Raw genomic sequence first — 24,475 nt, 5'->3', positions numbered from 1 at the left:
CTATTATATAAAAACTGTTGGATTTCTTTTGACATTTCACATGACAAATTCAGATCTTCCTTTGTCAACTGTTCTTTTTAGGCAGCTTATGATGCAGCGGTACCGTCTAGATATATACCCTGGGTTTCACAGACAAAGTCCCAGACTAAAATGCATTTTTGAGCTGTTTTAACTGAAATGAACTTGCACTGATATATTTTAAAATATATCAGTGCCACTGTTTTGTCTCAAGATGCACCAGTAATTTTTTTTTCTAAGACACATTTATAAAAGCTACTTAAATGTCCTAATTGAACTAATGCCTAATCCTGGCTTAATCTAAACCCTGTCGGGCTTTATGTTTTAATATTCCCTGCCAGGGCACCAAACCATCATAAAGAACAGAGATTACTGTCATGCTCATGGTCATATTTTCCTACTGAATGAATAAGCTCCATACTGCTGTAGGCATCTTGTAACTACTCACATCAGTCATGGCCAGGAAACAAGAAACAATCCCTGACTGTATGTTTTGTCTAAATGTTCAGTCATTTCGAGTTTAATTGCAGAGGAAAAGCCCACCGCCGCACGTCTACAAGCCCATTTACACCGTCTTTGCACACTTCGCTAATTTGTGGACGGATGGTTTTTGAAATGAGCGCATATGTTTTCTGTCTGTATCTTGATAACATCACACAATTGAAGCTGACTTGGATTGACATTGTTCTGACTTTCCTGTTTTCCACTCCAAGAGCAAGGGAACAGATAAAAACAATTTTTTTTTTTTTTTTTTTTGCATACAGATAATAAAACAGAGTTTAGTTGGTGACAGTTCACACAAAAGCAAGAAGACCTCCGCCTCAGACAGCACTTCTAAAAACAGTAACACATTAGATATGTCTGGTCTAAATCAGCACTAACAAATCAACAACTGAAGAGTTCAGATGCAAAAGCCTCTAAGTGCCATCTGAAATTTTCTTCTAGAATGATCATTTTTATCAAGCTCTAAAAATGATCATTCTAGAAGAAAATTTCAGATGGCACTTAGAGGCTTTTGCATCTGAACTCTTCAGATTTGTTAGTGCTGATTTAGACCAGACATATCTAATGTGTTACTGTTTTTGGAAGTGCTGTCTGAGGCGGAGGTCTTCTTGCTTTTGTGTGAACTTTCACCTTTGGTACACAATATCAGCCACAAATAGCAGGTCACCTTCGCAGGTCACACTCACATCCTGCAAATTTGCTCACCGAAGCGAGACACTTCTACATTGTTCATCAAATTTTATCATTGTTTAAATTGGATAAATTCAATATAGATATCTATGTATGCCACTTACATGCACAGAACGCTTTTTTTGGTAGAATGTAATAGTATCAGTATTCATAATAGTACAAAGAACAATACTATACAGTAAGTGCAAAAATATGATTTGTATGGTTGCTTTTGTAGTTTCATTGAATCCTAGTGTTGTGTCTTGGCTAGAATGTGTGTGTTTTTGTATTGGGGCGTATGTGTGTTTGTTTAGACATACTGGCTGATAAAGCGCTGGAAGTGTTTGGATGAGGAAGCCGTACGGGAAAGTAGTGGACACTGTGTCAACATTTTCTGTGGTTGTGTGGAGCCAGGGTGGAAGAGAACAAGGTACTTAGAGGGACTAGATTAACCTCCACACTCCCCCTAGACTGCCGCCTATTGTCCCAGCCACCTTTTGTAGTCCAGTAGTAATTGCTTTATACCTTCTCGTTCTTATTAAAGTGATGATGAATGCTGATTATTTTCTCTTGTCGGCGGACAAAGACTCAAAGCATTTGTCCTGCCTCGTTTTCCACCCTGAGGTCAAGAGACAATGCACACACCGGTGGCCAGTACACATGTAAAGGAATCAAAAGTCTTTATGTAACTTCAGTGTTCAGAAGTTTTTCCTGTGCAAAACTCCACCACAACACTATAGTGGTTGCTAGGAGGTTGCTCGGACGCTGCTAGGGTGTTCTGTGTGGTTTCTAGGTGGTTTCTTACAATACCAAGTCAAAACACCCCCAAGTAAGAGCAAAAACAGTGATATATTCTTTAGCAAACCTCTAATAATCAGTAACTTCATAAATGTAAATCATTTATTTTAAAGGGATAGTCCACCCAAAAATGAACATTCTATCATCATTTACTCACCCTCATGGCATTGCAAACCTGTATGACTTTCTTTCTTCTGCAGAACTTAAATGAAGATATGTTGCAAACCAAACCGTTTCAGTTACCATTGACTTCCATTGTATGGGCAAAAAATACAAAAGAAGTCAATGGGAACCGACATTCTTCAAAATCTCTTCCACAGAAGAAAGAATGTCATACATATTTTGGAATAACACGAGGGCGTGTATAATGGCAGAACTTTTATTTTCGGGTGGATTATCCCTTTAAGCAAGTTCAGTAGTGGGAATCTCACACATAAGAAGAACTAAATCGTAAGTGTTATTGAGTAGGGAGGGGGCAGCTGTGAGTGTTATTAGATGCATTGTGGCTATGTGAGAAAGTTTGTATTAAATTCCCATTTCCACCCATTGTGAACAGAGCTGGCAGGACTCCACACGCACTGCACTGAATGTGGAAGTGTGAGAGTGTGAGCTGGCGATACAGGAGCCGGTCTCATGGGCATCTAGCCCTCTTAAGGAAGCTCACCATGGGACCCTTACTGCTATAGGTGCTCCATTATACCCTTAGGTCAGTGTCGGAAGTCCTCTTGTTATAGCGGGGGCGAAAATTACAGAATCAACCATTACGCCTCTCCTTGAAAATCCGTCATCTATTCCCACACATCTTAAAGTGATGTCTGGTTAAATGCTCATGCAAATTCACCACAGGCCTGATGGAACAATCATGTAAAAATTTCCATCTGGCATGGATGAGTTAACCATTCATATCCATGAAATAATAAACACAGTGGTTTGAGGGAAAGAAGATGTCTTTCTGTTTTTACCTAGTCAGCCAGATGTAGAGTGATGGAGATATAAGTGGATTTTTAACAGATAGGGTCAAGGATAGGAAAACTGGAATAGGAGGATGTGGAGTGTGTACGTACAAGAGAAAGAGAGAGAGAGTAAAAAACAAAGGAAGGGGAAAAGAGGTGAGAGGGCACATCCGCTCCTCAGCTTTTGTCTCAAGAGTCTGCGTGTGCAGAGACATCTTCACCCTGCCACTGTTACTCTCTCAATTCATATTTCCTTTCACTCTAACACAAACAACGTTCTTGTAAACCTCCATAACCATTGAGCATCCATATCAAGCATTCTCTAACTCTACATTTTAATACTTTTCTTGTCTAAAAACTTTGGCTAAGAGATTATTAATAAAATGTTTGTTAAACTCATATTCATTGAGAGACTGGATGAAATAATTGTAATTAAGTACTGTTTACATAAACAAAAAAAATCTTGTTAATTCAGAATGATTGGTTGATAAATAAATAAATAAATGAATAAATGAATAAATGAATAAATGAATGAATGAATGAATGAATGAATGATGTAACAGCACTTATAAATCCCTTATATAAATTTAACATAAAATTAAAAAAAGAAAAGGTTATGCAAATAAAACATATACACTACCGTTCAAACGTTTGGGGTCAGTAGATTTTTTTTACTTCTATAATACTTACATTTAGCAAGGATTACATTGACCAAATGTGATAGTATAAGACTTTTACATTATTACAAAAAAATGTATTTTTCAAATGTATGCTGTTCTTTTGAATTCTCTGTTCATCAAAGAATTCTGGGGTTGATTGATTTTCACTCAATATTAAAGGACAAATCCAGTGAAAAATGAACCTGGGGTTAATTAACACATGGTTACCGAGTCGATCGTTCCCTGCGATGCGTTTTCATGAAAATCGAATGTATAGAGTTTTATCTTTAAAAACAGATTAGCTCATAACAGTAGTATATGGGGCACAGAGTAAGTAAAAATAAATCGCTAGTTAATACCACTAACAATGCTCAAAATAGCCTCACACTAACACGGTAGCATAATGAGGGTCCTTACATACAAACCGAAGCATTGAGAACTCTGTAAGTGTACAGACAGTTTAATAAGAAGATACTTTATAAAGACAGTACATTACGCGTTGACATGCAGGAGCCATCTTGGAAAACAGTCTCGACTAATCGAGCCACGAACGCCGTGCTACGTTAGATTTCACAAACGTAATTCCTATCGACCAGCTATCCTATCGACGGCGTTCATGACTCGATTAGTCGAGACTGTTTTCCAAGATGGATCCTGCATGTAAACGCGTAATGTACTGTCTTTATAAAGTATCTTCTTATTAAACTGTCTGTACACTTACAAAGTTCTCAATGCTTCGGTTTGTATGTAAGGACCCTCATTATGTTACCATGTTAGTGTGAGGCTATTTTGAGCCTTGTTAGTGGTATTAACTAGCGATTTATTTTTACTTACTCTGTGCCCCATATACTACTGTTATGAGCTAATCTGTTTTTAAAGATAAAACTCTATACATTCGATTTTCATGAAAACGCATCGCAGGGAACGATCGACTCGGTAACCATGTGTTAATTACCCCTAGGTTCATTTTTCACTGGATTTGTCCTTTAAGCAGCTCAACTGTTTTCAACACTGATAATGATATTAAATGTTTCTTGAGCAACAAATTAGAATGATTTCTGAAGGATCATGTGACACTAAAGACTGGAGTAATGGTCGCTGAAAATTCAGCTGTCATCACAGGAATAAATTACATTTATTTATTTTAAATAGTTTTTTTTCCTCTCATTTTTTAATAAATAAATGCATACTTTTTTTTCTAAAGCATTAAAAAAATCTTACCAACCCCAAACTTTTTACTGGTAGTTCATTGTAAAAAGTGGTAAGCTGCAATTTTTACATTACAGAGCTATTTCTACCTGATCTTATCCTAAAGTATTAGTTTTGTTGGTGTAACCTAATATACTTCAGTAATGTTAAATAGCATTTTTATTTGAATAAAATCAATAAATTTAGATTTTACCACATTAACATGTAGCACATTTTTTTAGGTTACCATTTTTAGCGCAATTTTCCAACGGACAAAATTGCGATTGTTAACTCATGATTTCTGTTCTGTCTGTGCGCACCAATCTTGCACTTCTATCTACTCCTCAACCAGACCACCTAGAGACTTCGGGTTTTCGGCATTATGTTAAGGAAGGTCTAATCTCGGGAACGCACAAAAAAAAAAAAAAAAAAAAAAACTGGAAAAGATTTACTATCTTTTAGTGTTGTGATCCCATGAGGTGAGAAAATTGCGCTAAAACACTCACCGAGTTTTTATTACTTTTTTTTTTACCAACACATTTTCTATTTGCACATAAACCCTGAATTTGAACTCATAATTCTCTATGACTCCGGCTGTTCATACAGTATTGCTTACGTTAGCATTGTCATTTAAATTGTTAATATATAAGACCTTATCTAAGAACAATAAACATCAGTCTAGCCTCTCATGCATGTCGACCCAGGGTGTGGTATACAGTGGAAATCCATGTTCCGCACACAGCAGGGCATCTCACCATGGGTCCCGCTCTCAGCCAGCTCTTTCGGTGCCATTCAGATCCATGCATAACATGACATGGAGAGAGGCAGCGGAGGTCAGTGAGGGGTCACTACACAGACTGAATTTGGAGAGCACGTTGGAGAGGACGAACGAAAGACACGGCGCTTCCTATCTGCTGCTGTTAGATCTGTTACAGCTGTGTTTGTCGTTTCTGACAATGTGTAATTGAATGATTTAGACTGCCACTGACATAAAATCACAGAGGCAGCAAAAATGCGACTCCATTATGTTCAACATCAACAAATAGATATGACCCCAGCTGAAAATGATGTGAGTGTACAAGTTGTGATTTTGGAAATGTTTGCTTTATAGGTGAACACATCTGACCCATTTTCCTCAATCAGTACAGAATTCAGTGTCAGATCAGATCTGAATTCAGATCAAAGGTGAGGAAGTGATAATCAAAACAGGATATGGTCAGTAGTGTAGTTTTGTAGAGACCCCTAGAAGACTATTACTCCGCAACAGTTTTAAACACACACACACACACACACACACACACACACACACAGAATAATACCACTATACTTTTAGGATTGTCAAAGGGTAGCAATTGTATTAGTCTGCAAACATTTTGTTAGAATGAGAGGCAGAGTGAAAGACCCATAACATAATGGGTCATAACAATGTAACAAAAATACATTGCAGATATGCTCACTAAATATAAACCTAACAGATCACTCAGATCATTAGGATCGCATCAGCTAGAAATACCTGAATTTGCTGAATGAGTACTGTGCCACTGTACGTCTGACTGATACAGTCCGACTGTATTTTATTTTGCATCCTCCTTTTTATTTTAAACTGAACTCAAATTGCACTGAGAATTGGGTAAGAGAGATGATGGTGGAGTAGTGAGTTTGACGTGATTAAACTTGAGGTTCTGTGGGGTGCGGACTGGATTTTGGAGACGTCCAATAGATTTTTTGGGCGCGTCGAAAGAACACCACAGACACAGTACAATCCACATGGGAAAATCTCACAGTAAAACAAGCAGCTGTGCAAAATATGATACACCGGTGTTTTGCCAGATGAGAAGTTTATTTATGTATAATCTTTTTACTCTTTTAATTATTTGTATAACTGTATCCACTGTATGTCCGACTGATTGCACTGTATTCCTCCTTTTGATTCTAAACTGAACTCAAATGGCACTGAGAATTGGGTAAGAGACCAACATAAATTACTAAATTGGGGAACTTGAGAGATTCCCACCACAGACACAGTGTAATAACCATGAGAAAATCTCAGAGTAAAACTGGGAGTTGTGAAAAATATGACACACAGGTGGTTTGCCTCCTATGTATTTATTTTATTCTTTTAATTCATTTTATAACTGTATCATATATCTCTTTTAATTTCTTTTATAGCAGTTTTAATTTTCCTTGCTTTTATTTTGTGATTATTTTAATTCCTTTCTGTAAAGCACTTGCCATAGTGTATGAAATGTGCTATATAAATAAACTTGCCTTGCCTTGCCTTATGCAGTATTTGTTTAAAAAATTAATATGCATGCATTGGTGTTTGTCATTCGTTAGGTCATTCATTTTTTTTTTTTTTTCTCTTATCCATGAGGACCACAAGACCACGACTTCAGACTTAAACCCAGGTCACCCAAAGTGTAGCTTTTGTTTTTAATTTAATCATCCTGAATATTAACTTGGAAAAAAGAACAGAATGGCTAACATTACTCCTATTTTTATATATTTTGAGACCAACTGTATCTCTATAATTTTATCAGACATTTTAGAGTGAGTCAAAGTAAACTAATACAAAAACTGCATAGTGCATTAAAAATTAATTACTGATGTTTGTGCTGTTGTTTTCTCCACCGAAATTATATCACTTTAGCTAACAGGTTGGAAAGTGATATCTGTGACATAAAACTAAGGAAATTATTTTAAAATTTGAAGTGTTCAAACAGTGTATAACAGAAAGTTGTGAAGTTTTAAGTTGTGAGTTTAATTTATCTAATTATTAGACTATTACACTTATAGGCAACTTCAAACGTCACAACTTTCTGTTATATAATGTATAGTAAACAAAACATTTCATGTCCTCGTCATCATATATGTCTTAATATTTTAGATTCTAATATATTAAGACATAAGAACATGAAATGTACTGCACAGTATGGACATGAGACATGAGCATGAAGTATAAAGAGAGACAAATCAATCGTATACAGTAGTCATTCTGTGCAGACATAAGATGATACAATGAAGAGTAAGAAGTGTGCATGAGCGTGACACAGAGCGTGTTTAGCAGCAACAGTCAGTAGAGACTGTGACAGGAAGCAGTGCTGCGGGAGCTGATATGTGACCAGGAAACTGGCAGGAATCAAACAGTGAGCATGCAGAAACAGGAAGAACCGCTGGTCTCCTGTCTGCTGAGTGTTTGCTCAGCCCACCACCCAGTTCCCATGAGACCCACTGGAAAACAGCTCGAGTAATGGACACTCGCCTCTGAACCAGCGTGCACTGGGTCCGAACCAGAACTCACAAATTTCTTTTTGAGTTCCTGCTGGTAGAGTGGTGAGCATGCACCGGTCAGTCCTAAAGACCACTTCTGCGCAATGCCTCAAAATGACGTCCCTAGGCTGCTAAAATTACAGAATCAATCACGAGAGTCCTAATGGTGATTTTAATGAATGAACTGTATGCCGCTGCCATCAGTTTTATGCTTGAGTGTAAATTTAACACAGGTATTTTAAAACTGCACAAAGCAGTACTCACAGAGGTGGTGTGTATACATAAGAATGTCCCCTGTTGTCCAGCATGTTTCATTCCCAGAAATGATTATTGCAAGGATCTTGCACTGACAATAGAATCTCTGTTGTATTACTTACGATTTTATTTAAGTTGGACGATTCTGAAGCACATTTTTCTGTCTGAGAGCAACAGTTTCCCCTCATATCATATTATTTGCCAAACCTCTTGTAATGTTTTCAAATTGATAAGCTTTTTTATACACATGGCCACTGCAAATTTCAACAAATAAGTGCTGTTGGGTAATATACTTAGGTAAATAATCTACAAATTACTCTGTAGAAAAAAAAGAGAAAAAGTTATCTAAAATGTGTTTAAATGCATGTGTAGTAATTGATTCAGTATGTCATTTAAACAATTGAATCAGTGGGTCATTTACGCTGGAACCACCGATTCATATATCTGATAATAACTTGCATGGTTCCGACCTGTTCCACTGATTCACTGAAAAAAATCCATTCAAAATATTCATTTCCAAACTGCGTTGCTTGTTCTTTTTCAGCCAAAAGACTGTACAGTACACATATTTTTTTCGCCGAAATATTGTCAATAAAAATATAAAGTTGTAGCGGTTTCACAGCCGTACCCAACAACAAAAACAGTAACTTCGCAAATGAAAAGCTAATTATTATTTTTTTAAAGTGCAACCAATTTTTTTACTGAAATATATTGTAGAAAATCAATAGTGTTGCTCATTTTAGCGATGATAGTGCGGTCACATTAGTGAAATTTCAGTGACATTTTGGGGGCAAAAAAGGTCTATTGTCAAAAGTGAAGTGAGGTATAAGTACAGCTCACACAAGTGGAAGTGTGTGTTCAAACAAAATGTATGGCCAAGCAAAACATTTGATAAAATGAAGTGATAAAATCCTTTAACACAGCATTTGGACAATTCACGTCTCTTTTGCAGGGTTTTACTTGGTTTTCAGCTCCCATTACCAGAGGAAATGAGTGTTTTTCAGATGCCAAAGAGGAGTGTGAGACCCCCTAAGTGATCAGATGCATGGGCTTTCCCAGCTAAACAATAGGTCTGGGCCACGAGATGTCCGGGTCAAATTTCAAAAACATTGGGGCTGATTTGGGGAAAATTATAGAGGTTAACAAACATATAGAAGAAAAACAAATGCATTATACGTTTGACAGATGCTTTTATCCAAAGCGACTTACAGTCATAATCAGAAATATTGACACCCTTGGTATATGATCAAAGATGGCTGTGAAAATAAATCTGGATTGTTTATCCCTTTTGAGCTTTCATTAAAGGGGACATATCATGGCAAATGCACTTTTTTAGCCCTTAAATGCATTTTGTTGTATATTTGGAGTGTTTAGAAGTACAGAAAAGATTAAATTATTCTCTTCAGGTGCTTCGTTGATATCTTTATATTCTGTTTTGGTCATATTTTTCAACCTGTTCCGATTTTTCTGTTATCTATGACGTTTTTTGAACTATTACGTCACAGTATTTGCAGCGGAACTGCCAAATAAGGACATTTACTTCCGGCCCAACACTTCGAGCAATCCGCCATTTTTATTTCTCGCTGCAATTTTGTAGTCCAAGCTAAAGGATGCAGAAGTTACGAGAGGGTAAGTTAAAATGTTCGGTTGTTGGATGTAGTAACCCACACGCTTCATTACACCGTTTAATGTAGATGAACTTCCGCGCTTGTTACAGGACGCATGTTTAACTGAAAGAACGAGCAGAGAGAGAGACCCGGTCGCGCGCGCGCTCACTCTCTCTCCTCAGAGCCAGGCAAAAGTGTAAACAAGACATCACCGTCTCCAAACTAGACGCTGTCTTGCTCTCTCTCCCTCGCACATATTAATCAAAATAAATCGACACGGTGGTAAAAGGTCGGAAGACCAAAGTTTCATGTGTAAATACAGTAACACACCATTGCGATACATCCATATGAAGACGTTGTTCTGCAGGTTCGTCGTCTTCATTTTCATCTCGCTCCGGCTCCGACTCTGGCTCGAACATGTAAGGCTGGCTGGACAAGTCTTCCGTTGTTGACATTTTGTTAATAACGTGTGAATAAAAAGTTTGTGCCGCTAGATAATCGTATCTCTGCTATCAAACTACAAAAATGGCCGAACGGGGTGGAGTTGAACCGAGTGTGGGCGGGGTATGAAGTGTCTCAATTGTATTTAAAGAGACCGCACCAAAACGAGTTGCTCTCAGACGCACATCAGAAAAGGGGCCTGTGGAGCTATAATAATGAGGAATTCAGACCCAAGCATTGCAGTTCCGCTTTATATAGACTACAAATGTATGATTTATATGTAAAAAGGAACAATTTAAAAGCATGATATGTCTCCTTTAAAAAAAAAAATCACAAAATATCTTATCGTTCATTGAAGTAAAACAATTGAAAGTGGGGAGAAATAAATGTATTTCTCCAAAATATGTTAGCCACAATTAATGGCACCCATAGAAATTCTTATGAGTAAAATATCTCTGTAGGGTATTCCCCCTCATACCAGTGGCTGGAGCCAGGATTTTTTCATAGGGGTGGCCAGGCAAGGGCCAGCAACCAGTTTGGGGTGGCACAGAAATCTTAATTATTTTTTGATAAAAAATAATTTGAATATAATGTATTGGACTGTTTTAGTGCCTACACAACTGAATAAAGTTAATTTGTCCTTAATTGTAATTGAGTTAGTAGTGAATTAGGAATCATGGAATACTGAGTGAATTTTATATATTTTTTTATTATTACCCACCACCTCATATTAAAATGAATTAAATAGTAATACAAGGGCACACACTATAGCTAAAGTTCAACTTGCTTGTTCTACATTGTTGCATCTTCATGGATGAGATAGCATGCAGATAAATACTGTAGTCCAAAGATTATTCAACTTTCAATGCGTTTTTTATAATCAATGAACTCTTCAACCAATTCCGAGTTTGTCAAAAAAGTTTAACTTTCTATATTAGTTGTCAAAATAAATAATTGCAACAGTTCTATCATACCTAAATTAAAAAGGAAAACAAAAGTTCTCTTTTGAATCCCCATGTGCAAGAATGTGAACAAGGCGGAAGTCAACAGCACATAATGTAAAATGAACAAATTACAAATTTTTACAAATTAACAAATTAACGCAAAATGAATGCATATCTTCTAGTACAAATGCACAGTGCTCACATTTATTTGGACATTAAAATATTACATATCAGTTTGTGCCTTATATTGTGATCTCACATTGCAGAATAATTTAATCCAGACACATGTGACGCATAGTATAACAAATACATGCATGCAGTTTTGACAGCTTTAATCGCCTTTTTGATTCTTACATGAGTTAATTAACGGCAACTACGGCTACAGCACGCCGCATTTGCGCGTAATGTGCAAGCACAGTACAACGGCTGTCAGCCATATGACAGAAAAGTTAGTTTTACTGACATTTGGCCTGATAACATCTCATTTTACCGAAGATAGCCAACTGAATAAGGACAACGCCGTTTTCTCAGCATCTGACAGAAGTGTCACAAGCTTTCACACACACCTTCTAAAATAAAAGTAGCATGAGAAAAAAAGAGAACTACGTTTGTTGTTGACTGCACTCTATTCGACTTACTCAAGACGTTCTTGCAACCAACCAGTTGAGAAAGATTGACTCTATATTTACTATGTGCGTGGGAAAAGTCACACGTTTTTTGTGGTCTTAAAGAGACGGTTCAGCGTTTTAAAAAACACAATTTTTGTCAATAAAAAAAGAGACAGAAACAGCAGTTGTGAGAGGGGTGGCCAAAGGGGTGGCCAAGCTTAGACCAAGGGTGGCCACGGCCACCCCTGGCCACCCCCTAGCTCCGCCAGTGCCTCATACTTACATTTTTTAATAGGGTATTCCCCCTCATACTTACATTTTTTAGCACACCAGGGTGACTAAGAACATGAAATTATCCAGCTATGACTTCCTGTTTCACAGGAGTATAAATATGTGGAAACACAAAGGCCAAATTCCCTGAATCATCCATCACAATGTGTAAAACCAGAAACATAGTTCTGATGTGCAGCAAAGGATTGTTGAGAATTGAAAATTCCACCATCAGGGAAATAATTTTGAAGTTCTAATCAACAGGAAATGTTACGAATCTGCTTGGAAGAGAACATGACTATTTATATTGTCTTAATGTGTGGCGAGGAGGAGAGTTTGAGTGGCCAAAGACAAGGATCACAGGAGAACTGTAGAAAATAGTTTAGTCTTGAGGTCAGAAAGCATTTTTTTTTTTCAAACATTTTTTAAAATCCAGCATATTTAGTCGTCAGAAACTGGTCAGATAAAACTAAAAAATGAGCTTTTTGGCAGCAAACCCACCAGATCGGTTTGGTGCAAACAGTACCCCATGTCCAAAGTTAAATATACCGCTGGATCTTATATGTTGTGGGCATATTTTTTTTTTGCTGGAGGTCCTGGACATTGTTCAGATACATGGTATCATGGATTCTATCAAATACCAACAGATAAAAAATCTCTGCCAGAAATCTTATAATGGGCCATGGTTGGACCTTCAATCAGGCCAATGATCCAAAACAAACATCAAAATCAACACAAAAATGCGTCACTGAGCACAAAATGAAGCTTCTGCCATGGCCTTCCTAGTCCCCTGACCTGAACCCTATAGAAAATGAATGGGCTGAACTGAAGAGGAGGAGCACCAACATGGATCTGGGAATCTGAAGGATCTGGAGAGATTCTGTATGGAGGAATGCTCTCTGATCTCTTGTCAGGTGTTCTCCAAACTCATCAGGAATTATAGGAGAAAACTCAGAGCTGTTATCTTGGTAAAAGGAGGTTGAAAAAAGTATTTAATAAAAGGGTGCCATTAATTGTGGCCAATGTGTATTGGAGAAAATATTTATTTCATAAAGTGATTCCCCCCATTCTCAATTATTTTACTTCAATGAAAGTGATTATTTCTATGATCTTTTTTTTAGAAACCAGCCTTTATTAATTATTATTGCAGAGATGGGGTTTGGGGCTGGGTCCGTGGGACTGTTTCTGGGGATTCACTTTTTATTTTTCCTACCTTTTGTCTTCTGCATTCTCCTTACCATTGTCTCCTGTTCTTCCCTCAGACTCGTCCCCCAGAAACAGTCCCACGGACCCAGCCCCAAACCCAATCTCTTAAAAATTAATAAAGGCTGGTTTCTAAAGTACTTCTTCCTGCCTCTATGTATTCATGCTCATGGGTAGCCTAATGGGTTCCATTCAGACCTTAACATTAAGTATTTTACTGTTATGTGTCAACAAGATTCAACAAGACATTTTCACCTAGCTATACCCAATGTTTAGACCTGTTGTGGTATTTATGCAAATTAGCACATACGTAATTAGATTATGCACCGTTTGTCCATGTTAACAAACAATTTCAAAAAACTTGTAATACATTTTTTGTTTGTCTTGATGTAAGTAATCAACTCAGTAATTTTCATGGTGATATCTAAAGGTTAAAACTTTTACCCTATTCACGTAAGAAAAAGAATGAATAGGCGTATGAATAGGATATATTTGGGTCTTTTTCGAAACTTTCCCCTAATGGGATTCTTCGGGGCTTTTTTTCCTTACTCAGGACATATTGAGGATACAAAATCAGTTGAGTTTGCTTCTGTTGCAATTTGTTCAAGGTTGACCCCCATTTTGGCTTAAAATGACTGGACTATACTGTTTGATCTATAATGTATAATAAATGCATTAATAATAGACAAATTTTGTGATTTGACTATGTATTGTTGTGAGGTTCGAGACAAAGCCTGTAAGAGAGAGAGAAAGTCAAATAATGGTTTTAAATGCCAGATGCTGCCAGACGCTCTCATGCAAAGAGCAATAACAGCAATTTAAGTGCCAAACACGGACACCTTGACCATTTGTGTCTCATAAGAAAAACTGTCCATTGTTGTGGAGCTCAGGTTGTTTTTTCCTGTTAAACAGAGTGAAGCCATCGCAGCTGTACTCATACTTGTAAAGTGCTGTGTTTCTCTGTTCTTCCTTTCCTCTTAATTTTGTTTGCACACATGCCAAATCTTCATAACAGTAACAAAGCTGAGAGCTTTAACACTTAAAGGTAGGGTAGGTAGGATTTTTATAAAAAACTTTTTTTCAAATTTGTTTAAACTGTCTTTATATACCAATACATAATTAAATGTAAGTGCTCTGAAAAAGAGAGTTTAAAAATCGAGTGACTGTAGACCTTTTAATCTGCAATAAACACAGCTCATTATTTCCATCCGGGACGAAACAATTGATTGGTTTGGGCGACTGTCACTCACTCTCGCAACCATGGCTACCACCCCTGTTTCTACAAGATCTGCCCATATGCGCGCGCACCCGTTTGATTTGAGGAGTGCAAGAGAGGCGCGGAACCTAGGAAGAGTAAAATTATGGCAGAGAGAAAGAGCATTCAAAATTCAAAGCACCTGCATATGCAGTCAGCGAAGGCAAACAAGGCAAAAACTACTTCCTCGGACCCTGGTTACCCGCACTCTTGAACGACCTCCTCTGCTTCGCCCTCGACCCCGGACCTGTCCTTGAACCGACGATGCGGTACTTGTCACCGGAGTGTAACGTTAGTCCTCATCAGAGTCAACAATGTTTTCATCATGGAAACTCTTACATGCAAAACACCGTATATGTTATGACTCTTACACGAAATTCACCTTCATCACAGTTTAACTGATGGTAATGGAAAAACGTGTATCAATGCAACCTGTTTTTAGCTTTGCCTTATAAATATAGCTCGTTACCGAATCAAACAAAATATATTTTAAACTTTACCAGTATCGATATGCTAGATTGATAGTGAGTACTAAAAGCCATCTTATTTGTTTATATTTCTAGTGATAAAGTTAGGTATTTTATTACATGTGATTCTGACATGATGTCACTGCATGCACTGCGCTCCTTCCTCTGCACTCGTCTCAGGTAAATAAATGCGTCTTCCTGAGCCTGAGCATTTGGCGTCGCGCGTTCATGTGTTTTGGGGGCGTGGCTTTGGAAGGAGCCCAGAAGGGAGGGGGTGGAGTGAATGGAAATAATTAGCTGTGTTTACAACAGTCGTGAGAGGTCTACAGACACTCGATTTTTATACTCTCTTTTTCAGAGTACTTATATTTTAATTATGTATTGGTATATAAAGACAATTTAAACAAATTTGGAATTTTTTTTTTTTAGAAAAATCCTACCTACCCTACCTTTAATAGCCTACTTCTTTTAAAATATAATTAAAACACTTTTAATTAATAGCTACCCATTTCGACATGTTAAAAATGGTTAAATATAAAACAGTTAAAATGTCAATTTAATAAATATTATTTAAATACAGTTAAAATGTGTGATCAATTTGCATGAAATATATACATTATTTGCATAATGTAATAAGAATAATTATAATGCATAACATATTATGTAAAGAATTCTGTCGGTTTTCTATATGATAAATAAACACTTAGATATTTATATGGAGTCTATGTCAACAAACAATGCAGTCCGTGTAATGTTGTAAACTCTACAAATCATATAAAAACATTCTTTCAATATAAATTTGACATGAAGTACGACAGTGTCTGAGAACTAAATTGACCACCAACTGCACCGAACACTTCAGGTTAAGATCATCTATTTGTAACATCAGTTCAAATGTCACATGCAAGGTGATAGAGAAGAAGCAGTGATCCATTCGACATTCAGTTACAAATTAACTTTATCTGAGAATGGCATGCTAAAGACACACCTCCCGCAACCTTTGCACAACCTACCTGCCATTTCCTTAATCTTGGAAATGGCTAACAAAAATGAACCTGTCCATGATAAAATGTGACTTCTGAAGAGAAGAAAAACATCAGTTTCGACATATTCTTAATAACTGGAACAGCCAAATCTCAGGTAAGTTGCCTCAATTAGTACTTTTTCACTCAATTCTGATGCTTACATTCATCATTATGTATGTATATGTTTGTTATAGCTTGTAACATGACAATAGCATTTCAAAGTCCCATGTGCCAAATCTCTTTGGCACAAATGAGCAGGATGATAATATCTTAATACATAATTCTAGGTTGATAGTTTAATGTTCAATGTTCTAACATTCCTATCAACCCTCATGTTATTTTACATTCTGTTGTCAACCGCAACATGCCAACTGCTAGGGAAGGAAAGGTGGACTATTATGGGAATCAATATAGTTGACCACACCTACTTGCTAAACTGACGGATAAGACTTAACTATATCGTCTAATGTATGACAGGAAAATTTGAAAAGGTAGGCTTCATCCAACTCCTATTGTTATAGTGTGTATTGCAATAATGCTAATTAAAAAAGACATATACTAAGGATAAACATAAACATAGAAGATGTAAAAAATGCTTCTAAAATTTCAGGAACTTCATGCAGGTTGCAGTTTAACTAATAGGTCAAAAGCTGTGTTGAACAGCATAGCTTTCATATGCGACAACAACAATAAAAAGTTGTTAGTGCCAATGTAATCAGTAACAAACAACGCAGGACAATGGGGAGGGTGTGTATGTAGTGTATACATGATCTTGGGGAGATCAAGTGAAAGGCTCATTTTTGTGGCGTGTTTGTTTGGACCCATACAGTGAGGTCTGAGAAAGCTTTTGGGAGCTGTTCATTTACAAGTAGCGTAAGATAAAGGGCAACTCAAGATCCAAGCAGTTCCCACTTCACCTTTCCTGAATTTATAATGATACACACATACGGACACTTCCTTTTAGCTGGCTTTTAGATCCTGCAGGTATGCTGTTACGGGGGCGTCCTGAGAAAGGTAGAGATAAAAGCAGCTCCTGTGGAGTGTTTACTACCAGCAGTGCTGAAATGAATAGTGGGAGAGTAAGGGAGTGAGAGGAAGGGCCCCTATAAAAAAATCATTGAACCCTCTATGAAAAGCAGCCGCTGTGGAAGTCACAAGGAGATAAGCAGGAAATGCTGAGAGCCTGAGAGGTGGAACCTATAAAGCACTCTTTATTTCATACATATGCAGTACAAAACACAACTTTAACGTTTTGGTAAATTGGTGGCTAATTCGTATGTTCTCATTTGTATGTTTTCATACAATCTGCTAAGGGTTTAAGGGTGGCCATTCATGCTTACTTTTTTTTTTTTTCTAAAAATGAATCACACTGTACGAATTCACACAAAATCAGCATCTCGTAAAATAGGCATGCTTTCTAATGCGATCGGTGTGCAGTCATATTTAGTTTTCACTGTCTTGTTTAGTTTTAGTCTTAGAAGGGCGTTTACATGACATCGTTTTCAACTAAAAACAGCTTTTTTTTAATGCATTTTGGCTGTTCATTTACATATTCATATTGGGGGCCTGAAAACACAAACTTTTGAAAATGGGTTTCAAAATGCATGTTTTTAAAAACGGTACAATTATCGTTTCCATGTAAACTACAAAAACGCGAATTTGTGAAAACGGTTACGTTATACACATGCGTATTACGTGTTCAGTCTATAGGCGCGTAGTCTGGCATTATACATAATATTAATACATAATGCATAATACAGCGTTTTAGTTGTTTTCACGGATCCGTGTGAAGGGGGATAGTTTTGACATTGGTGTTGTCTGTATGTGAAAAATGCAAAGGAAAAATCGCCGTGTAAACGATAGTTTTCATTGTCTTCGTCATTGCCTGAGTTCTAGTCATTAATTTGTTGTCATAGTTACTAATTAGTCCTCACCTGTTCCCTGTTCTGTTGATTACCTTCCTCATGTATTTAAATATTCTGTCTTCCTCAGTTCATGGTCTCTCGTTAAACATTACGTTTGTGGTTCTTATGGTGTTATTGCTCTTCATGTTTACTAAAAATGTATTCATTGTTCATTCTGTGTCACGAATCATTCTTTGGATTATATATCCACCTGTGATAATCGGGTTGTTTATTCTTCTTTAGTAAAACATTTTTTTTATTCTACTGTATGACAAACTTAAAATGGCAGATAATCTTTCATTTCCAGGAAAATTTATTTAAGAGACAGTAATGAAACTTATTATTGGATTTAAGACTGATTTTTGATCTTACATATTTGCAATCATTAACTATTTTTTGTGTGTGTTATTTAACTGGTCATTTGAACAAGTTCCTTGAAATGCATTGTAGCAGAACACATTGACTTTATTGTTTTGTACAGCCCTTTTTGTACTTTATTGCCCTTATTACACATTATTATGTGAAAGTTGCACCATTCTGTGGTTAAATATGTTTGCATAATGATGACTAAACTTTACAATTGACCAATGTCCTATGCAGTCAGTTTCCTAAATAGCTGGTGTTAGTTTCATGTCTCTGGTATCACTCTTTCTTCACAAATCATAATAATAATAAAAAAATATATATTTAATGTCCATTTATTTATTGATTTGCTAAAAAGTGAAATAATGTATAAAATATACCAGTTCAGGGCTGAAAAAAATCATCTCTGCTTTGTGTTCTGATCTACCCATTCAGGGTTTATTTGGCACAACTGATTGTGCATTATTCCTTAGTGCTACACTGTATACTGTCTTGTTGTTTACTTTGTGTGTCTCATACTGTATGATATTGTTGTTTGCAGTAGGGTGTATGCTGAGTCTTGTGGTGAGGTATTACATGTGTCAGCATGTAAGAGTTCCTGATTATTGATGAATTTATATTTTCAAAAATTAGTGAAAATGTTGCAATTAATAATATGCTGCAAGGTCATATAAATTTACACAGTCACATTCTTTTTAAAATAATAATAATAATAATAATAAAACTTTACATTTACAAGCAAACATTACAGAAAATGCTATTAAAATGAAAAAAAAAAAAAAGATTATATATTAACTATGTATATTTACAGAATTTACAGTGAGGAAAATAAGTATTTGAACACCCTGCTATTTTGCAAGTTCTCCCACTTGGAAATCATGGAGGGGTCTGAAATTGTCATCGTAGGTGCATGTCCACTGTGAGAGACATAATCTAAAATAAAAAAAAATCCAGAAATCACAATATATGATTTTTTAACTATTTATTTGTATGATACAGCTGCAAATAAGTATTTGAACACCTGTCTATCAGCTAGAATTCTGACCCTCAAAGACCTGTTAGTCTGCCTTTAAAATGTCCACCTCCACTCCATTTATTATCCTAAATCAGATGCACCTATTTGAGGTCGTTAGCTGCATAAAGACACCTGTCCACCCCATACAATCAGTAAGAATCTAACTACTAACATGGCCAAGACCAAAGAGCTGTCCAAAGACACTAGAGACAAAATTGTACACCTCCACAAGGCTGGAAAGGGCTACGAAATTGCCAAGCAGCTTGGTGAAAAAAGGTCCACTGTTGGAGCAATCATTAGAAAATGGAAGAAGCTAAACATGACTGTCAATCTCCCTCGGACTGGGGCTCCATGCAAGATCTCACCTCGTGGGGTCTCAATGATCCTAAGAAAGGTGAGAAATCAGCCCAGAACTACACGGGAGGAGCTGGTCAATGACCTGAAAAGAGCTGGGACCACCGTTTCCAAGGTTACTGTTGATAATACACTAAGACGTCATGGTTTGAAATCATGCATGGCACGGAAGGTTCCCCTGCTTAAACCAGCACATGTCAAGGCCCGTCTTAAGATTGCCAATGACCATTTGGATGATCCAGAGGAGTCATGGGAGAAAGTCATGTGGTCAGATGAGACCAAAATAGAACTTTTTGGTCATAATTCCACTAAACGTGTTTGGAGGAAGAAGAATGATGAGTACCATCCCAAGAACACCATCCCTACTGTGAAGCATGGGGGTGGTAGCATCATGCTTTGGGGGTGTTTTTCTGCACATGGGACAGGGCGACTGTATATGCACTGTATTAAGGAGAGGATGACCGGGGCCATGTATTGCGAGATTTTGGAGAACAACCTCCTTCCCTCAGTTAGAGCATTGAAGATCGGTCGAGGCTGGGTCTTCCAACATGACGATGACCCGAAGCACACAGCCAGGATAACCAAGGAGTGGCTCTGTAAGAAGCATATCAAGGTTCTGGCGTGGCCTAGCCAGTCTCCAGACCTAAACCCAATAGAGAATCTTTGGAGGGAGCTCAAACTCCGTGTTTCTCAGCGACAGCCCAGAAACCTGACTGATCTAGAGAAGATCTGTGTGGAGGAGTGGGCCAAAATCCCTCCTGCAGTGTGTGCAAACCTGGTGAAAAACTACAGGAAACGTTTGACCTCTGTAATTGCAAACAAAGGCTACTGTACCAAATATTAACATTGATTTTCTCAGGTGTTCAAATACTTATTTGCAGCTGTATCATACAAATAAATAGTTAAAAAATCATACATTGTGATTTCTGGATTTTTTTTTTTAGATTATGTCTCTCACAGTGGACATGCACCTACGATGACAATTTCAGACCCCTCCATGATTTCTAAGTGCGAGAACTTGCAAAATAGCAGGGTGTTCAAATACTTATTTTCCTCACTGTATACATATTTTTTTTGTAGAAAGAATAAAAAAAACCTTTTGCAGTCAACCTTGACTACCCATTAAAACATAAAAAATTAGTGCTGTCAAACTGATTAATCGCATAACATAAAAGTTTTTGTTTATATGATGCATGTGTGTGTATGTATATGTATATACACAGACATATTAAATAAATATATATATATATATATATATATATATATATATATATATATATATATATATATCGATTAATCGCAATTAATCGATTCTAACATAAAAGTTTATATAATAAACAAATGTTTATATAATATATGTGTATATATATATATCTCATTGTATTTATATATATATATATATATGTGTGTGTGTATGCGTGCAAAAAGCATATGTATACATATATAAATGTAGTATATATATATATAAAAAATATATATATACACACACAGACACATATATATATAAATATAACATATATACACACACATTATATAAACAAAACCTTTTTTTAAATGCAATTAATCGCGATTAATCGGTTTGACAGCACTATTACATATATGTGTGTGTGTGTGTGTGTGTGTGTGTAGTATAATAATATATACACACGCATATTATATAAACAAAACTTTTATGTTAGATGCGATTAATCAATTTGATAGCACTAAAAATTATATAATGTTGTATATTTATAAAGTTGCAGCAGAACTCAAACTCTAGCAGTACTTAACGCCACTTCTGTGGTTGCTATTAAATTGTGATTTCTACAGGAAGCAGGAAAACATGGGGTCTGCTGCACACACAGTGTGTGTGCTCCTGTGTTTTTGGGTCTCAGGATCATGCTACACACTCCAGACCGTGGGCCCATGTACGGTCAACCGAGAGACGGTGAGGAAAAACAACACACACACAGGCCTCTTTTGTTCCCCGAGCCAGAGCAAGTGCTGCTACATCAGGAGTATCCTGTTTGTAGGACACTTGTTTCCTGTTTTTGGTGACAGAGGTTTACCCAGTCTGTAAGTAGTTTATCTCGTGAGAAAATAAAAGCCTTGTTTCTTATTTGAAACGACACGTGGGTAATCTTCTCTTTTTATCTTTTAAACCTTCATAAAACAGGGTAAAATTATATTTTATGTAAATGCAGTTTTTATCCTCATATGTAATAGGCCTACTATTTCATTGCACAAGACTGTTTGGTGCTGACTCCAGAAGTAAGTTTCACAACCATATAACTCTTAATTCTTTCTCCAGGCTGCATTTGACTGCAGTGGGAAAACACTTACGTCGGTACCGCAGCACATCTGGATGAATGTGACCGAGTTGGATCTGTCTGACAATCTGTTAGACTTAACCCGCAGTGACAGCTTCAAGCGCTTGAACCTCTTCAGCCACTTGCTCAAACTGAACCTATCAGGCAACTACCTCCCCCTACTGTTAAAAGAACATCTTTACAGCCTTTCTTCTCTTGAAGTACTAGATCTGAGTAGGTGCAAACTGGCCGCAGTGGAGGCAAACGCTCTGACCAGCCTCTCCAGTTTGCAGATGCTCTTCCTGGGGAACATTCCATCTGCTGCAGTTCAAGAACTGAGAATGAATAACAGACAGGAAGTGGGAAACAGAGTAATGAGGATCAGACACTCAAAACACATGACACAGGATCACCACAATGATGGTATGAAAACTATGGTCTTCGTTACTTGGGTCAGTGATGCATATTGTCTAGTTTCTGTTCCTTATAAATATGCTCTTTGATTTCATGTTGGTTATGGATTTTATATCATTCTCAACAAAAGGTTTATTTAAAAAAGGTGGTATAATAACCATCAAGTAAACTGTAATAACCATCCTAATCATTATTTTCTAAAATGTTGTTAAATATTGAATTCATAAAACATTGTTGTTATCATGAATTTTAAATTCATAAACATGATTACATTTTTTGGCAAGTCATGCGAAATTACATTTAACAATCTGAGCTAATCTTGCCTTGTTATAAAAAAGTAAAATGATCTGATATTTTAAAACTTACTGACATTGACACACTCGCATATTCCTAGTTTTATCCATTTTCCCTACCACATTGCACCACATTGTCTACATCGGTGGACAACGTTTTTCAATTATTAATATGCAGTGAAGTAATTTTTTTCCTAAAAAATAATAATAGCCTGCATGATTATGCCAAACTACTTAATAATGTTTTCTTTTTCTTCTCCATTATGGTGACAGTTGTATCACCCTGACATTTTTGCCCCCTCGAAAATAATACCATTTAAATTAATTTTAAAACAGCAATAAATAAATAAAACAGCTCATCATAAACAATGTGTATTCCAATAATTATGAGTGAATTGCATTTTTGGAATGATGGACTAAATTCAATCAAAAAATGAAGGCAACCCAGTCACATCCTACAGCCATTTCATTCATTTTCTCTGCATTAACTATATTTATATTGACAAAAAAAAAAAATCTTATTTGAGTGCCCCAAGACATTTCTTCTTTATTGAGGTATGGAAATGGTCATTCACTATCATTTCAATATTATTTATTTTTCTCATGGCAGGATATTCTATGGATGTCAACCGTGGAGCCTTCCTCCGTAAACTACTTACAGCGAAAACAACCTCAAACTTTACAAATAATGGTCAAAATCTTTTTTTCTTTATTAATGTAGATTATTACCTGTGATTTCCTTTTTAATTCCTACAGCTGAGACTCAGCTAACCATTAAAAATACCTTTTTTTTTCAGACTCAAAGGCCACTGATGATCCCAAAACCTCTTCAGAGAGCTGGAAGGTCCTTGTGGCTGTTCTGGTGTCAGCTATCACCCTCTCCGTTCTTATCGCTGTGATGGCTAAATGCAAAGTCCTGCACAAGTATCTGGCAAGCTACAGACACTCCAGGCTCAGCGAAGTGGATGGCACGAGTCAGTGTGACCCTGCCAACTTTGAGGTGGGATTCTCGACCCACGGCGGCCCAGGGACTCGCGCAGCTGCACATACTGATGACATCGAAGAGGATGACGATGGGTTTATTGAAGATAACTACATTCAAGCAAGTGAGAGTGAGAGAGCCACAAGAGCAACAGCACTGACTGATGATGATGATGATGATGAGGAGGAAATTGAATTTAGTATTGGTTAGCCACATTAAGTCTAATCGTATTTTCATGAACTATTCATTGAATGATTAATTTAGAAAATGAATACAGTGTCCCCATTAATATTTGAACACTTAAGTCACATTAAAAGACGTATGACACTGAGAACCATTAAAAAGCCACTTCTTATATCTAATGCTATGAAATTCATACATTTTTATATAGATGTCCAAATAGTTTCTAGGGACACTTTATGAAAGTATTTGAAAAATGTATAAATCAAAGTTTAATTACATTTGAATGTAGGCCTTAATATGGTAAGCATTTTATACAATATTTGTTAACATTATTAATGAAACTTTATTTTAAATCATGAAATTAATAATCATTAACGTTTAATGATTTGTTCTTCTTGAATTTGCATTTACTATTAACTGCGTTCTGGAAAATATACATTTTGTTTCTTGTATGTTTCATTTTATTTCTGAATTAAAAAAAAAAAATTTCTAATATTTTTCTTTTTATTGGCCACTGGGTGCCGCCAATGTCTATATTGCCTAGA

The 24,475-nt window shown here is 36.5% G+C and overlaps 1 protein-coding gene across 4 annotated transcripts; it reads left to right on the top strand.

Annotated features, from left to right (window-relative positions):
- The first annotated feature begins 16,118 nt into the window (after positions 1-16,118).
- Positions 16,119-24,413, top strand: cUnh1orf210 (chromosome Un C1orf210 homolog). Of its 4 annotated transcripts, XM_084128191.1 has the most exons (5): positions 16,119-16,249; positions 21,580-21,697; positions 22,061-22,481; positions 23,376-23,456; positions 23,563-24,413. In XM_084128191.1, exons 2-5 carry the CDS (start codon positions 21,593-21,595, stop codon positions 23,955-23,957), a joined length of 1,002 nt encoding a protein of 333 aa, XP_083984317.1. In that variant the 5' UTR covers positions 16,119-16,249; positions 21,580-21,592; the 3' UTR covers positions 23,958-24,413. The 4 variants fall into 4 exon arrangements, with proteins under 4 accessions (XP_083984317.1, XP_083984320.1, XP_083984318.1 ...); XM_084128194.1 differs by lacking the exons at positions 16,119-16,249; positions 21,580-21,697 and adding an exon at positions 21,803-21,825 and having other exon boundaries at positions 23,563-24,412; XM_084128192.1 differs by lacking the exons at positions 16,119-16,249; positions 21,580-21,697 and adding an exon at positions 21,808-21,885 and having other exon boundaries at positions 23,563-24,412.
- Positions 24,414-24,475: the final 62 nt, after the last annotated feature.

This window comes from Abramis brama (genome assembly GCF_963993115.1).
Source record: "Abramis brama genome assembly, chromosome: 11".
NCBI classification, from domain to species: domain Eukaryota; kingdom Metazoa; phylum Chordata; class Actinopteri; order Cypriniformes; family Leuciscidae; genus Abramis; species Abramis brama.
Note: the sequence above shows the minus strand (reverse complement) of the source record. Positions and strands in the feature narration are given on the sequence as shown.

Excerpts from the sequence above, each read along its gene's own strand:
- cUnh1orf210 (XM_084128191.1), top strand. The coding sequence starts at position 21,593 with ATGGGGTCTGCTGCACACACAGTGTGTGTGCTCCTGTGTTTTTGGGTC. Across the intron at positions 21,698-22,060 it reads GTACGGTCAACCGAGAGACG|GCTGCATTTGACTGCAGTGG; the intron begins GTGAGGAAAAAC and ends TTCTTTCTCCAG. Across the intron at positions 23,457-23,562 it reads CTCAAACTTTACAAATAATG|ACTCAAAGGCCACTGATGAT; the intron begins GTCAAAATCTTT and ends TTTTTTTTTCAG.